At 35.4% G+C, this 14,534-nt stretch overlaps 1 protein-coding gene across 17 annotated transcripts in view; it reads right to left on the bottom strand.

Annotated features, from left to right (window-relative positions):
* The window catches only part of adgrg6 (adhesion G protein-coupled receptor G6), a 66,975-nt gene extending 56,304 nt beyond the window's left edge, over nt 1-10,671 (bottom strand). For 12 of the 17 annotated variants that reach the window (XM_073856251.1, XM_073856255.1, XM_073856257.1 and 9 more), the window contains exons 1-2: nt 10,403-10,670; nt 4,439-4,530 (exon numbers count right to left, since the gene is read on the bottom strand). In XM_073856251.1, coding sequence (XP_073712352.1) covers nt 4,439-4,530; nt 10,403-10,404 — 94 coding nt within the window. In that variant the 5' untranslated portion in view covers nt 10,405-10,670. Of the gene's footprint in view, nt 1-4,438; nt 4,531-10,402 lie in introns of all 17 variants that reach the window. The other 5 variants (XM_073856249.1, XM_073856252.1, XM_073856254.1 and 2 more) reach the window with 1 other exon arrangement.
* Nucleotides 10,672-14,534: the final 3,863 nt, after the last annotated feature.

The following is a 14,534-nucleotide window of genomic DNA, read 5'->3' as shown; positions in this document are numbered from 1 at the left end:
ACACATCACAGTTTAACTCAACTTAGTGTTTTGTGCTGCATTAGTCAAAGTAAACATCACATTAGTTTTAAAAATATAGATAGTGCAACATGAATTCCTCCACATTTTTAAAAACTATTAAATCCCTACACTCATAAAAATTTGGATTTATTTAATAGTTTTTTTGTCAGGCTGTGTGGTTCCATAAAGAGCACCTATTATCCGATTCATAATTTTACATTTGAAGAGTTTGGTTCCAAAATGTAATAAATCCATTTTTACTAATTTCGTTAAAAATGTGTTTTCTATACCAAGAAAGTGACAAGATGAATCCACTATTTTCTGTTACAATCTTTCACATAGCATCTTTAGTTAACAGGGTTTCCCGCAAAAAATTTGTTAGTTAAGGTGGTAGGGTATTAAAATATTTTTATTTAAACTCAAAACTTAATTTTAAAGAAACTATGACAGAAAATGAACACATACTAAATTATTAATGAATTAAATTTTTTGTAACAGATACCTCTAACGAAAATAGCTGCGTGATGAAGTGAAACTAAAAGGTTTATAAACACAAACTGAAGCAGATGTTGTAGAACGTCTGGCGAACGATGATAGATAGTGCAAAAATTGTAAAAACTGATTATTTCCCACTATGACAGAAAAAGAACACATACTAAATTATTAATGAATTAAATTTTTTTAAACAGATACCTCTAACGAAAATAGCTGCGTGATGAAGGGAAACTAAAAGGTTTATAAACACAAACTGAAGGAGATGTTGTAGAACGTCTGGCGAACGATGATAGATAGCGCAAAAATTGTAAAAAACAATTATTTCCCACTATAATTACATTATTTTAAAGGAGTGTAACTACTGTAGCATGTAAATAATGCACATAAATAATGTGAGCAAGAGCGCTCAACAATTATATCTAATCAACAGGCACGCGAAACCTAGCTAGCAGGTTGCTCGAACAACAAAATCACCAGCTAACTTACTTTAAATTTGCAAGAACTATAGACTAAAACAATAACAGGCTTAAATAAACCCAAAACATAAGTCTACTTACAGTTCTCACGGACACGTGTTTTATCAACTGGCTATCCTGCAGACATGAGGGACTACGTCTTTATCTCATTTCGGCCGTGTGGCGCGCGCGATGTGAAGCGCCTTCACGGTATTCTTCAAGGCGTTTTATCAACTGGCTAGTTATCCTCCATTTAGTGACGGTCCGGACCATGTCTTTCTCATTTTGGCCGTGTGGCGCGTGTGCCCAGTCGCGGTGTGAAGAGCGTCCATGCTATTCTCCGAGATGCACATGACGGATTTTTTTGCAGCAAATTTTTTTTTTTTTTTTGAACGACCTAGTTAAGGCGGTAGGGTTTCCCAGCTTAGGCAGGCCGCCCAAACTGAAAAGTGCTGCGGGAAACCCTGGGTTATAAAACATTACAAATTCAAATCCATAATTCGATTTTCAAAGATTTATTATAAAAACAGATAATTTTTTTCTGCAAAATGCAATAAATCCAAGTTTTTTCCAAATGCTATAAATCTATTGAATCAATATAAATGTGCATTCATCTTTGCCACGTTATATGTATTTAGTTGACAAGTGGTATACAGTAAAAACATTAATGACATTATTCAAAACATTTACTTTGTCATATTAAAAACACTGTCATTGCTGCTGTCATCCTTTGGACGTCGTCGCTGAACTTTTTTGACAGCGATCAGCTGTAAATTGTTTTGGTCCTGCTCAATTTTCGTTGACTTTGCGTAAAATAATGGAAAGTTTTTCATAAGATCCCTGGGGTCAATGTGTTAGCATGACAGAAGCTTGATTCTGTAGTGTGAGAACAAGCAACAGCCGGCATTTTTCCTTCGCCCGAGTGCCTCTCGCGTAAATTAGGCTATTCGATTTTGATGGTTTACGTTTCTTCCCCACCACAGAAAAGCACCACAGGTTTATCAATGCCATCAAAAGTATTATTTTGTTTTTGTTTGTTTGTTGATCACGAAGTACAAAGTAGATGAGGAAAACTAGGATTTTGTGTGTATTCCGCGCCACCATTGTTGTTTACAGTGCTTGGAATGGTGCGCTGTAATTTGTTGAGTGGATTTAGTGCATTTTGCAGAGAAGGAAGACTGTCGTTTATCGCGTTTTGGGAAAAAAGGAGAAAAGATGACAGAATAATACGGCGGAAATCAGATTTTGTGTAAAATAAAGAATTTACTTTTTAATATTGACCAGATACAATACTGATTCTGGCAGTAACTTTTTTTTTAATGGCGTTTATTGCATTTTGGAACCTGGAATACAGTAGCAATAGCAGGAATCTGCAGGCTCTCTAAAACCGAAATAAAATGAAATCCTAATTCGAATCTCTCAAAAGAGTTCAAAATGTTCTTACTGCCAAGACAGGTCACACTCAACATTGTATTTTCTGTTAGTATCACAAAAAACATAGAGCGAAAAATAAATATTGATGCTTGTGGTAGCCTACGATTTTTGCACAGTATATAGCGACTCATTGACATGCAGCCAACACAGCGGTGACAACAAAAGCGCTTGTGGAAAGTAATAACATTACAACAGCAAAGTGTACGGTTTTTCTCCTTTTCCATTGTCATCACCTCAAACTCCAGTCTAGACACGACAGGTGAAAACATAAATATATAAATAAATAAAACGGCTGATACGATGAGATTCGAGCACTGTTGTGACTGACTTGTGATGAAATGGAGGTCGATGCATGATTATAGAGGAATGAAGAAGAAAGCTTTGATCTGAAAATGGTATTTTAGAAGAAAGCCTGCTTTGAATTGATGCCAAAGCATGGAGTGCCAAATCTACAGTACAGTAGGCCTAAACCCACCTGAAAGAATAAAAAAGGTCTTTCAGCAGCGCCACATTACGTGAACGCTTCATTCCTGATGTTTCTAATTTCTTTAGCTCTCCTGGTAGAGATTTCATGCTGTGTCTGTACCTCAGGTGAGCTTCATTCATCTGTCATGGATTACAGAAGTGCTTTACTGAGTCCGTCACTTAATAAATGTCTGCCGCTATGTCTGTGCGTATATATATACAAGCAACCGCTTTTAAACAGAGCTATTCCTTCACAGGTCTGCTTTTAAAAGCACAAATACATTTTTGCTTTGCTCGCAGCGAAGTTATTCTACACGAATGGCACTCTATAAAACACCCATGAGACTACATACAACAGATTTGCTAACGATACATGGCAGAAGATCAAGTCTATGCCACAAATAAATGTGTGATATGCTGTGTTGGGACTGCAGTGTGAAAACAAAGAACAAAAGCATAGCATGAACCTATGAGCGAAGGATGCCAAAATCACATCTGGTTATAATAAAAATCTCTTGCAGAGGGACAGTAAAGATTCCCCCTCCGGAATCTGATGTCTGGGCGGGCTGTTTACACAATGTGACAAATCAGATTTCATCAACAAGTCGAGAATTTTCCAAGATTTGATTTAGATGTGATATAAATGAGATTTGGAAGATCCCCAGAAGTCGCATGTTGTGTTTGTAAAACCAGTATTAGTATGAATCTTGGGTTTCTGTGTGAAGTTGTCCAATGCTTAAAGGATCAACGCGTTTCAGTGCCGATTCCCGGCATTAAAACCGATCTTTCTTATAAACCATTTCTGACAGACAGCCAAAGACTGTAAACATTCCTGTTCGGACCAATATAAGACTAAGAAAAAAACAGGCATGGTGTGTGACTAATAGTACAAAAACACATGCTTTTCATATGCAACTTCACACTGATGTTTTCTTTAGTGTTGGTTGTGTGTACGGGGGGTGATGTTACCGGATTATATCACCTTTGCAAAAATAAGGGTTTTGCGTAATGACTGGCCTGCAAACAGGAGCAGTCACGGTAAACAATTTAACCAGGCAGGGCATGCTGAGAGACCACTGACGGAGCTGGCAGGATCACACAACTCGCCTTTGGGTACCAGTTTAATCGTACGCAGGATCATTCTGCAATGAGCTCATTATTTCAGGCCGGGGTAAATCTCCACAGCCAACATGATTGTGTCATTTGGACAGAGATGTAAAAGAGATTTCGTCCAAGATTTATGCTGACCTCTCGTGTGTTGACGTTTATTAGATTACAATTATGTTCTTGTTGAACGTTGTGGTCTTTATGGTTTGTGTAGAGCTGATTTCTAAGCAAAGTGCAATGTAATGGATAAAGGTGAACAAGACACGCAACACAATTTTGCTTAGAGAAAGTTGAAACATGAAAATTAGAGTTAATGAAATGAGGTGAGAAACATGAAAATTAAAAATGAAGAGGTGAGATGAAAGCTGAATGTTGGTTAGCATGATGAGTACATACATAACAAATCAATAAAGCTTAACTGTGTTTTACATTTTCACATGCCAGACTATTTGCAATATTATATATTCATATGTATCATTTACCTGAAGTTGGAAGGCACGTAAGCAGCAGGATAATAACTGTAAGAATCTTCTGGAACTTCCATCTCCACCACCTACCACTGATGTATGAAACCCTGCCAGATAAATTTAACACATTAAATACTGAAACAAAACAACAATTCAATCTAACACTTATTTTAGATATAAAAATATAGGTGCTTAAAAGGTCCTTAACAGCAATGCCACAGGAGAACCACAAGGGATCAGAGGGTTCATTAAAAGCAATAATTGCATTACATTCATGCATTTGGCAGATGCTTTAATCTGAAGCAATTTAATACACGTGTACAATATTCCTTTGGGAATATAGTTTTTACACAAATTGCACCAAAAGCCAACATGAATGTTGTTGGAGTAACCCAGCTATTGGCATAAACTTCATACATAAACTTCTCACTTTCTCATAAACACACAAGAGCACAATATCTTTATATGTCGATGTGTTTATAATTTAGGACAACTTGGAAGGTTGAAATGAGGCATTTGTGGCATGGAAACAACTTTTTTTCTCGTTGAAAGTCCGACCACAGCGACGCAAAAGCTGCCTTATTACATAATGACTAATCATTCTCCCATGTCAGGGGTAATAAGTTTCCTGAAACCAACATTTACAAAGCATAACATGAAATGACAGCGAACCAGAAACTTAGAAATGTCGGCCAAACATAAAAGTCATCTACGGTTTATTTACCGTAATAACTATATTTTAAGGTGTACTGGACACCAGACTTGTTGTTTTAGACGTTTTAACATCTATCCATATTTTCTATTATTATTATTATTATTATTATTCATTTATTTTATTAAGATACAAATGGAAAATACAGGAAATATGTACAAAAAAATTATTTAAAATTTTATATATGTCTTCTTTGGGCATTGTCGGTGTTTAGTGTGAGCTCTCTTGGCACTAAACTTGAGCGTTTTTGAGCAGAATGTAGTAAAAAGACTAATTTCTTTAAAATTAGAAATTAGGATTTAATTTCATTTAGGTTTAAGAGATCCTGCAGCTATTGCTCAAGTGAAAGGAGAGTTTACCCTAAAAACTTGACACATCAGTTTTTATACATTTTTATACAGTTTTTAATACTACATACACATTTCCTGTATTTTCTGGCTGTGTTCTATTAAAGAGACTGAGAAATAATTATATATGATCACTATAACATTGCAAAAACAACAAACATAATTCTGGCATGGTGGCCTAAGACATTTGCACAGTACTGTATATAAAGAAAATCATGCATAAGACATACTATGAGATAAACAGAAGGTATACCTTTAATCAATAGTATTATATTAAAACACTACATAAGATTAAAAACACAATTTTAAAAAATGTTACGCTCTTATTTCATATACTCTGTCTTTAAATGTAGGCTCTTTATATAGCATTTTTACATTACATACCGCACAATGTTATGAATTCAAGTGCTCATTAACATTTACACTGTTTTTGGAATACACTTACACAACTGTATCATTCATAACTACTTAGCAGTTGTCAATGCTCACTATAGTTAACATAATAAACATAGGACGCTTATATTAAAATGCATTTATAGCAGATAGATATAGATCTACACTCTAAGGGCTCAGTCACACCAAAAGCGTTTATGGCAGTTGCAGGCGCCTTTTTTGAATGATATTCTATGGGCAGGGCGCGTTTGCGCACTGTTTATGTGCGCCGAGCGCCTTGCGGTTTTCTGCCGCGCACGCGTTTTTGAAGGAGTGCTGAGAGCGGAGAAGCGCCTGACGTCATTCGCGTCTTCCATTGTCCAATCGAACGAGGGAAGAGACGGGCCTTACGTTGTGGTGAGGGAAGTTTACAGTTGCTTTGAAGAACCGGACTCCACTCGCTCACTCTCTCCTGCGTGTTTGTGCACCTCTCACCCTCAAACAAGGTCAGAGCAAGCGTCCTCTTTTTAAAGTTTCTGCTAATATGACAGTTAACAGCAAAAGAGCGCTCACGCTTCAATATTTGATTGACAAGACAGGTGGTTGCTTAGCAATATGAAAAGCCGCGCCGCACTGCTCTTTTTTAAAAAAGGCAGTGCGTCGCGCCTTGCGTTTGCAAGCGTTTAAAGCGCTTTTGGTGTGACTGGCCCCTAAGAAAGGATATGTTAATTTTTTATGTTATGCTTTTAACACATTATGTGTCATTTTAACACTATGTGTCATTTTAACACATTATGTGTCATTTTGTGTTGATTTTGTGTTAAAATAAAACACAAGTTGTGTTAAAAGTTACACAAAATATGTTGTTCCAATAATAACATAGAGATGTGTGTTTATTTTGGAACAACGCATATGTTGTCCCTAAACTAGAGTGCTTTCACATCTGTATTTCGGTTCATTTACTCCTGACCCAAAGCAAAAAATTATATATTGTAGCTTTTTTAGCAGTTTTGGTTCCTTTTCACACCACACTGATTGCTTTGGTCTGGACCAGTTGAAACAAACAAAGATGCAGTCATGTGATAACATCCACATCACTCATTTGCCACATGTCTTTGTACGTATTTCCTAAAATACGGGGTTTGTAAAACCCTCTGCAAATGGGGTGAGATACCTGTGAAAGCACCCTAAGAGTGTATCTGTACAGTACACTGTCAGTAAAAATGATCTAAAATGGTCCCAAGTTGTCACTGGGGCAGTACCCTTTAAAAAGGTCCAAAATGTACAATTTAGGGACTGTACAGATATGTATACATTTGGTACCAATATGTACCTCTGATGTACTAATTTGTAATATTTAGGTTCCGTCTACTGGTTCTGTTACGTAACGAGTGCTGGAAGTACAGTGGAAGTCCTTATATGGGCACTTCATCCCGAATAGCTAATGCACACACCAAGCAAGAGCTGACATGAAATCAACGTTTCTAAAAAGAAGTGTGTTTTTGTTTGTGAGGGAGATTTAAGCTTGTTCAGCTTCCCAAAGAATCCAGAATTATGGGAACTGTGGACATAATTTGGTTTACCAGGATTTGTATGCTGGATTTTGTTGAAATGGGGCGGTCCCAGTGATAAAATAACCGTTCATGAGTCACAGGCAGTAAGTAAAACTACATCAAATGTCTGTGTTTTGTTGGCAATCGCTGCGTATGTGCATATAATGTAAAGAACACGAACATGTTGTGAATCGTAAATTATCCAGGGATAGTGGGATTATGTTTTGTGTGTGTTGTGTGTTGGTGCATTGAATTTCACATCCAGTCGCTCATGTGCGACCAGTAAATTTGACCTTTTTTTGTGATGTGACACTGAATTTGAAACAGCATCTTTCTGCATCTATCATCATAGTATTTATTAGTAATGCAGTGGAAATTTGTAGAATTGTCATTATTTGATTAGCATGTTGAATTACGGTGTGTGCCCCTAAATTTTTTGGTTGCTCCCCTAAAATTTTCAGTTGGGGGCCACTGTGCTCCTAGTGAAAAAAGTTAGTCTGGAGCCCTGCCTCTACAAGCTTGGATTTCTTCGAGAAGTAGTGGAACAGCTGATCTGTCTTTTTTAAATCTGATAAAGCTCAAGACTCTTCTGAGATATGAAGGATGCAAAAGATTATCTTTTATAAATCTGATAAAGCTAAAGACTCTTCTCAGATATGAAGGATGCAAAAGATTATTGTGAGATTAGAAGAAATCTCACAATAAACTACATTCTATAAATTATATTAAAGACAAACAATAAGTATAAGGAATAAGAATGAATATAATTATGCATAAACATGCTGTCACTAAAGTTTCCCCTGGCACGTTTTAAGTAAAGGTGGGCAAGCGTTTTCAGTTCATTTCACTGAAACTTCAGCGGCAAAGTGTCAAGGTGGATTGTGGGATTGAGAGAAGCATGGAGAAAGCGTGCTCACGCGCCCAAAGCTACAGTGCTTTGGCATTGTAAGTGGAATTGGGCGGATTTGGCTATTCTGTAAAGACGTATACGGCCTTCAGCACAAACCACATTAGGATGCAACATCTACAATTGATTTTAAACAAACAATTACAACCTGAAATCTGCTTCCAAGAAGGCAAACTCCAGTGAGCCATTATCCAAAGTTCACAGAAAAGGAAGATTCCAGTGGGAAATGACGACGATCACCGAAGACCTCATAAGTTATTCTGCTAAAGACTTTATTTGTTTAATTGGGCATTGTTCCTTCGCATTAAGTCGATAAATGTCTTCATTAAAACAAATTGATGGAAAAACTCTCTTTAGTACTTTCTAATGAGATTACCGCGATGCTTCATTTGATACCACGCTTAAGTTCATAATCCTTCGTTGCCAAGTGTGTGAAGTTACAAGATCTCGTGTGAGGTCCCAAGATCTATCATTTCAACAAGCATTGTTAAGGGACTCAATTGGGAAAGATAATAGAGATCTCTATTCCCAACCCACAGTACACTCCAGTGAAGGCAGAAATAGCTAGCAGCACAATGGATTTGGCCCTGAAGTCATATTTTATTTAACAAACGCAACACTCCATCCATTGCATACATCAGTAGGCCACAATGGTTGAATACAAACATATTAAAAGATATATTATCCGTTTAAACAAGGCTAGGTTATCACGCTTCAACTGGAGATGGAAATCAGCTTACCTGCACAACTCAAAAGTCAACAACCAGACTGTTAAAACATAGTTTTATCCCCTAAATAAATGAAGTACAGTCTTCAAATCACTTCAGTAAGATGGCGCATTTCGAACCACAATAATCAAAAGCACAGAAGAGCCAAAGAAGCCATTATATAATATTCATGTAATACATGACATTACAAAATACATGAATATGGCTCAGAACATTCAACTAAGAATATGTAAATACACATGAATGGGGTCAGAGACTCAAGGGACCATGCAAGCAGAATAAAGACTTTGATTCATGGCAGAAAGTGCTTTCTGGTATTCATAAAGATCCAGAAAATCATGAATCTAGAAATGAATACAAATGCCAATGCCTAAAAACGCATTGGTGTAATTGTGCATTATTGTGAAGACATTAACAGTATTAATGGTCAATAGTTTTTGTTTACAACAAGACTGTAAAAATATACGCAATATTAACAGTTTGTGTTTAAGAATCAGCCATATATAAACTACTGCTGGACTACAAAATTGAGAGATATTAATGTCTGTGGTTATTTTGGCCTTGTTAAAAATAACAACCGGTAAATGACAAAGAATTTAAGCTTTAGAACGTACAGGCACGCTTCAACAGTTTTTAATTACTTCTCCAACTTTAGAGACACCACATCTGTCATCATCACTACAAGCAAATTGGATATTCATCGTTCAGTCATGCTTCTCTGACACCTGAACTCATCACATCTAATGACATAAATTCCAAGTTTACCCAGATTATAGTTATATGACTCAAAACCAGATGAACAACAAACTAGTTTGTGAGTTACATTAGACTCAAACCATCAAACATTTAAAGATATGAATGTAAGCACAGATTTTAAAAAGCATATTTAGACATTTATTGTTTCATTTGTGTCTACTCCAACACGCATTTCCATAATCCATTTATAAAGAAAATCTTTGTAATGTGACACCCATGCTTTTGGGCCACAAACACGTTCCTGTCCTGAGTAAAAGGTAAAGTTAAAATACACCAAAACTTAAAACATTATCAAAACAAGCCTGCATTTTCTATTTGGGCAATGAGTTGATGACTTGACTGGAATATCAACCATGTTTAAAACATTAATGAAAATCATAATAAATAGATAAATAACAATAAATAATCAAATACAAAGCATTTTATGTTTCTCTCAGTATTGCAGTATATCGTAACTTGACATGACGTTGTATATTAAAACATCAATCACTTGCCGTCACAAATCTTGCCACAGGGAAAACCATATAGCCCAACTTTACAGATAGTGCCCCAAGATGTCATTTCGTAAAGAAACATGTAAAAAAGAATAAAAAAGTGAACTTACATGATTTCATTGAAGCTCGTCGCTTTGACGGAACATCCTATCTCTTCTCCAGATTGAACAACTTCACACAAACTTTCAGTGAGACGAAGCGCACGAGTCACTTTCACGCGCCGATGTTTCTCAAAAGCACATTATTAAATAGAGATTTACTTCAACCAAATAACTGTTTTGATGAATGAACCTGTTCTCCGAGCTGACAGATGCTGGGTTAAGCGCTAACAAGAGTTAACCAGACTAAACTGCGTCTGTCTCACCGATGGAGGCAGAGCCCGACAGAGCCCCACCCTTCAGTATGAGAAATCCCCAAGGAGAACCCCAAAAATAATAAATACGTAAAAAAACATACAGCGTAAACATTATAACATTGTAAATCACACTAAGTATATACTGTATATATTATATATGTTATGGATTTTTTTATTAAGTATTAAGTATATTTTAATATGTAGGCTATATAGTAAACTGTAGTAAAAGTCCAAGATACCATAGTGTTTTTGAACATTATCATAAATAATAAAGTATATTACAGGGTTAACCACAGTTTATCAATTCAGTAGTTAATAATAATAATAATAATAATAATATATTATTATTATTATTATTATTATTATTATTATTAACTACTGAATAAATAAATAAATAAATAAATAAATAAATAAATAAATAAATAAATAATTTTTTAATGGTTTTGAATTTATTTTACATTTCTGTTATAAAATCATTTAAAAAAACTGCAATACAAAACTGTCCTCAATCACCCATGTCGACCAGTTTGTTTTCAACGTCAGAGACGATCTTCCAGTTAGATAGTTCTTGCAAGTTGGATAACTGTATTTGCATATCTGATACTTTAACATTTTAACATTAACCTCAAATAACATGAAAAAATCCAATCCATGTTTGCCAAAACCACGAGTTTGTTTGAACTCAAATAAAATGGGATTTTATATTTTATATGTTCATTTAGTAATAGTCATTAAGTAGAGTCTTAAAGCTTATTTGGATCATTTGGATTTCTTTGAATCCATTAGAGATTGTCCCTTTAGGGTTATTGACTGTTCTTAATGTATTGTGGGTGTGTGAAACCGTGTGAGGACCCAAATACACAACAACACAGGCATTTATTATAGCCTCATGACATTCATATCAACCTTTATGCTTAGTACTGGGATTTATATGCCGTTTGACATGCTTTATCACCACAACACTGGAAATTGGCTGAGGATTGTAAATGTGAATTACAAAGCCAAGTTTGAATGTGAACACTTGCTGCTCACAATTACTCATTTATTCTGGTTTATAGTGAATGAAACACATGTTGAAGTTTAAGAACAATAATGAAGTTCTGTAGATGTGTGGGATTTTCCTTGTGGTGAAAGAAAAATGGAAAGCTTTTCTCAATCCCAATAATACTGACACAGTATAAGTTTTCACTTTACTTGTGAGTGTCGGTGCCAACACTTTAAACAGATGAAAGGTAGATTATAGTTTCTGAAAATCTATGTGTCACTCAAATAATGAGTAAAGGTTAAAACACATATATTATTGTCAAATGTATTACGCTTTAACACACTCTGCACACTTACGTAGTCCTTCTAGGTTGATTTTATCAGTGACGCACATGGCATGGCAAAAGCATTACTTTGTAAATTTACTAGAGCCAATTAAAACACCCCCTTAACAAAGGACTAACATGAGTCGGATGGAAAAAAAACAGGTGACGTTCATTTGCATCCACAATGAGGCAGGAAAGGATTCAGGCAAATGCAGTGATATCTCAGTCTACTTACAGATAAGTGCAGTGCCCTTTCTACAACACTTCAGGACAACGGCTGATGGCGGAAAACAGTGATCATAACACTGCTAATTCATTCAAGAAGTGCAAGTTGAGCAGAAAACAACAGGAACCGTCTATTGTAATGAATTGTTTCCTGAAAATGCACAACTTCTTCATTTACGCCAGACTGGTTATGAATATGGACACTTGGGTCTTTGTGGTAAAATAACTTCCAATATTATATTTGCTAATAGGCATTGATGAATAATACGGCCTCTGTACATGTAATGACATATTGTGAGCCCCAAACGTGCTTGTTTCCTTATTTTTATGTAAACCTTGTGCATGCAAAAGACAGGCCAATCTCAATACAACACTGACTGTGATGTCACAGTCGAGATGTACAACCCCCACAATATAAATAACACATTAAATTAAGTGCACAGTTGTTAAAATGTTTACTAATGTGAGCTACTGACATGAGCCTCAGAGCAAAGCAATCAGAGCAGAGCTCAATATTATTATTAATGACCCTTTTCAAATAGGGCAAAAATAGATCATTTCAAAGGACAAATCCTGGGGTTGTAAATGGACATGTAAAAACTTTTCTGGATAATTTTTACACTTAATAAAGTAACATACCTTCTATGTAAATATCAAAGAACAATGTAACATATTATTTTAATAAATTCTTTGGCACCTTTAACTGAAAACAGCTTGTACTGACATCTCTTAAAATATATCAGAGCCATTATTCTGTCTCAAGATGCACATCAGTAATGTTCAGTGTTGGGGGTAACGCATTAAAAGTAGCGCGCATTACGTAATAATATTACTTTTCTGAAGTAACAAGTAAAGTAACGCATTACTTTATAAATGTACACATTAATATTTGAGTTACTTGTTTAAAAAAGTAAAGCGAGTTACTTTTCAGTTTAATTAATTCAATTTAAAATAAAATAATGTACTGAATTAAACTGAACATATTAACGTAGAATTACGCACTCTGTGCGCCTAAGCGGGAACAGTTTGAGTCAGAAATGGAGATGGCCGGCCAGGGTTTGACATTTTTGCGATCATAAAAAACACCTGCAAGGCCTGAAAAAGATCAAGCCTCAGCCAAGTAAGAAAAAGTAACACAAAAGTAACTTAAAAATAACGCAAGCATTACTTTTCAAGAAAAGTAACTATGTAACGCAATTAGTTACTTTTTTGGGGAGTAACTTAATATTGTAATGCATTACTTTTAAAAGTAACTTTCCCCAACATTGGTAATGTTTTATGTTTGTAAACACAATTAAGGCCTGGTTTCACAGTCAAAGCTTAGCTAAAGCCAGGACTAGGCTTTAGTTAAATGAAGATGTTTAAAGGTCACGTTCTTCCTGATACCATTTTTAAACCCTAGTTAGTGTGTAATGTTGCTATAATAGCATAAATAATACCTGTAAAATGATAAAGCTTAAAGTTCACTGCCAGGCGATATATTTTCTTCAATAGAATTCCTCTTTAAAAGCCTACAATGAACGGCCGGTTTGGACTACAGCCCTCTATTTCCTGCTTTATTGACGTCAGTAAAACAGTTCGTTGACTAAACTCCGCCTACAGGAATACGTCAGTCACCAGCTTTGGCTCAGACCGCTCTGCTAAGCTAAGCTGCTATCGAATCACAGCACACTAAACAAACTACACATCAGAACTCGATATGTATTTCTGAAGGAGGGACTTCACATAACAAGGAAGACATCAGCCTGTTTTGAGGACAGTGAAAACAGCGCTATACAGATAAGTAAATTGTGTGAAAAATACCACGTTTTTTTTTACACGTGAAACATGAACACATGTTATATTGCCCACTATAAACACAATCAAAGCTTCAAAATCACAGACAGAACGGGAGCTTTAAGCATCGTTTATAACATGCCTTAAAAAAGTTACTGGTGTATATCTTGAGACAAATCAATGGAATGGCACTGGCATATTTTAAGATCTTAAAATTTTTATTTTAATTGCTGGCAATTTGTTTAAAGCTGTTTGCATAGAGAACAACTGTTAACACAAGTTGATCATCCTTCATTTAAAAGCTTTAACAGCTGTGAGAAATGCTTGTTTGCTTGATCCAAGGGAAAATGACAACATTTAATACTCAAAAACCCAAAAGCGGAACTTGCATTTGTTAACATGGTAAATATGCTAACATGAACTAACAAACTGTTATCAAAAATTAATAAATGCATATAAACTATTATTCATTGCTAGTTCATGTTAGATAATGCATTCACTAATGTTAAAAGCAATTAAATCCTGTAATATGGTTACTGTAAAAATTATTATAAAACGAACACCATGCACAGCAAA

This window comes from Misgurnus anguillicaudatus, chromosome 18, assembly GCF_027580225.2.
Source record: "Misgurnus anguillicaudatus chromosome 18, ASM2758022v2, whole genome shotgun sequence".
Classification (NCBI taxonomy): domain Eukaryota; kingdom Metazoa; phylum Chordata; class Actinopteri; order Cypriniformes; family Cobitidae; genus Misgurnus; species Misgurnus anguillicaudatus.
The sequence above is the reverse complement of the archived record's forward strand: the minus strand, read 5'-3'. Positions and strand labels throughout refer to the sequence as shown.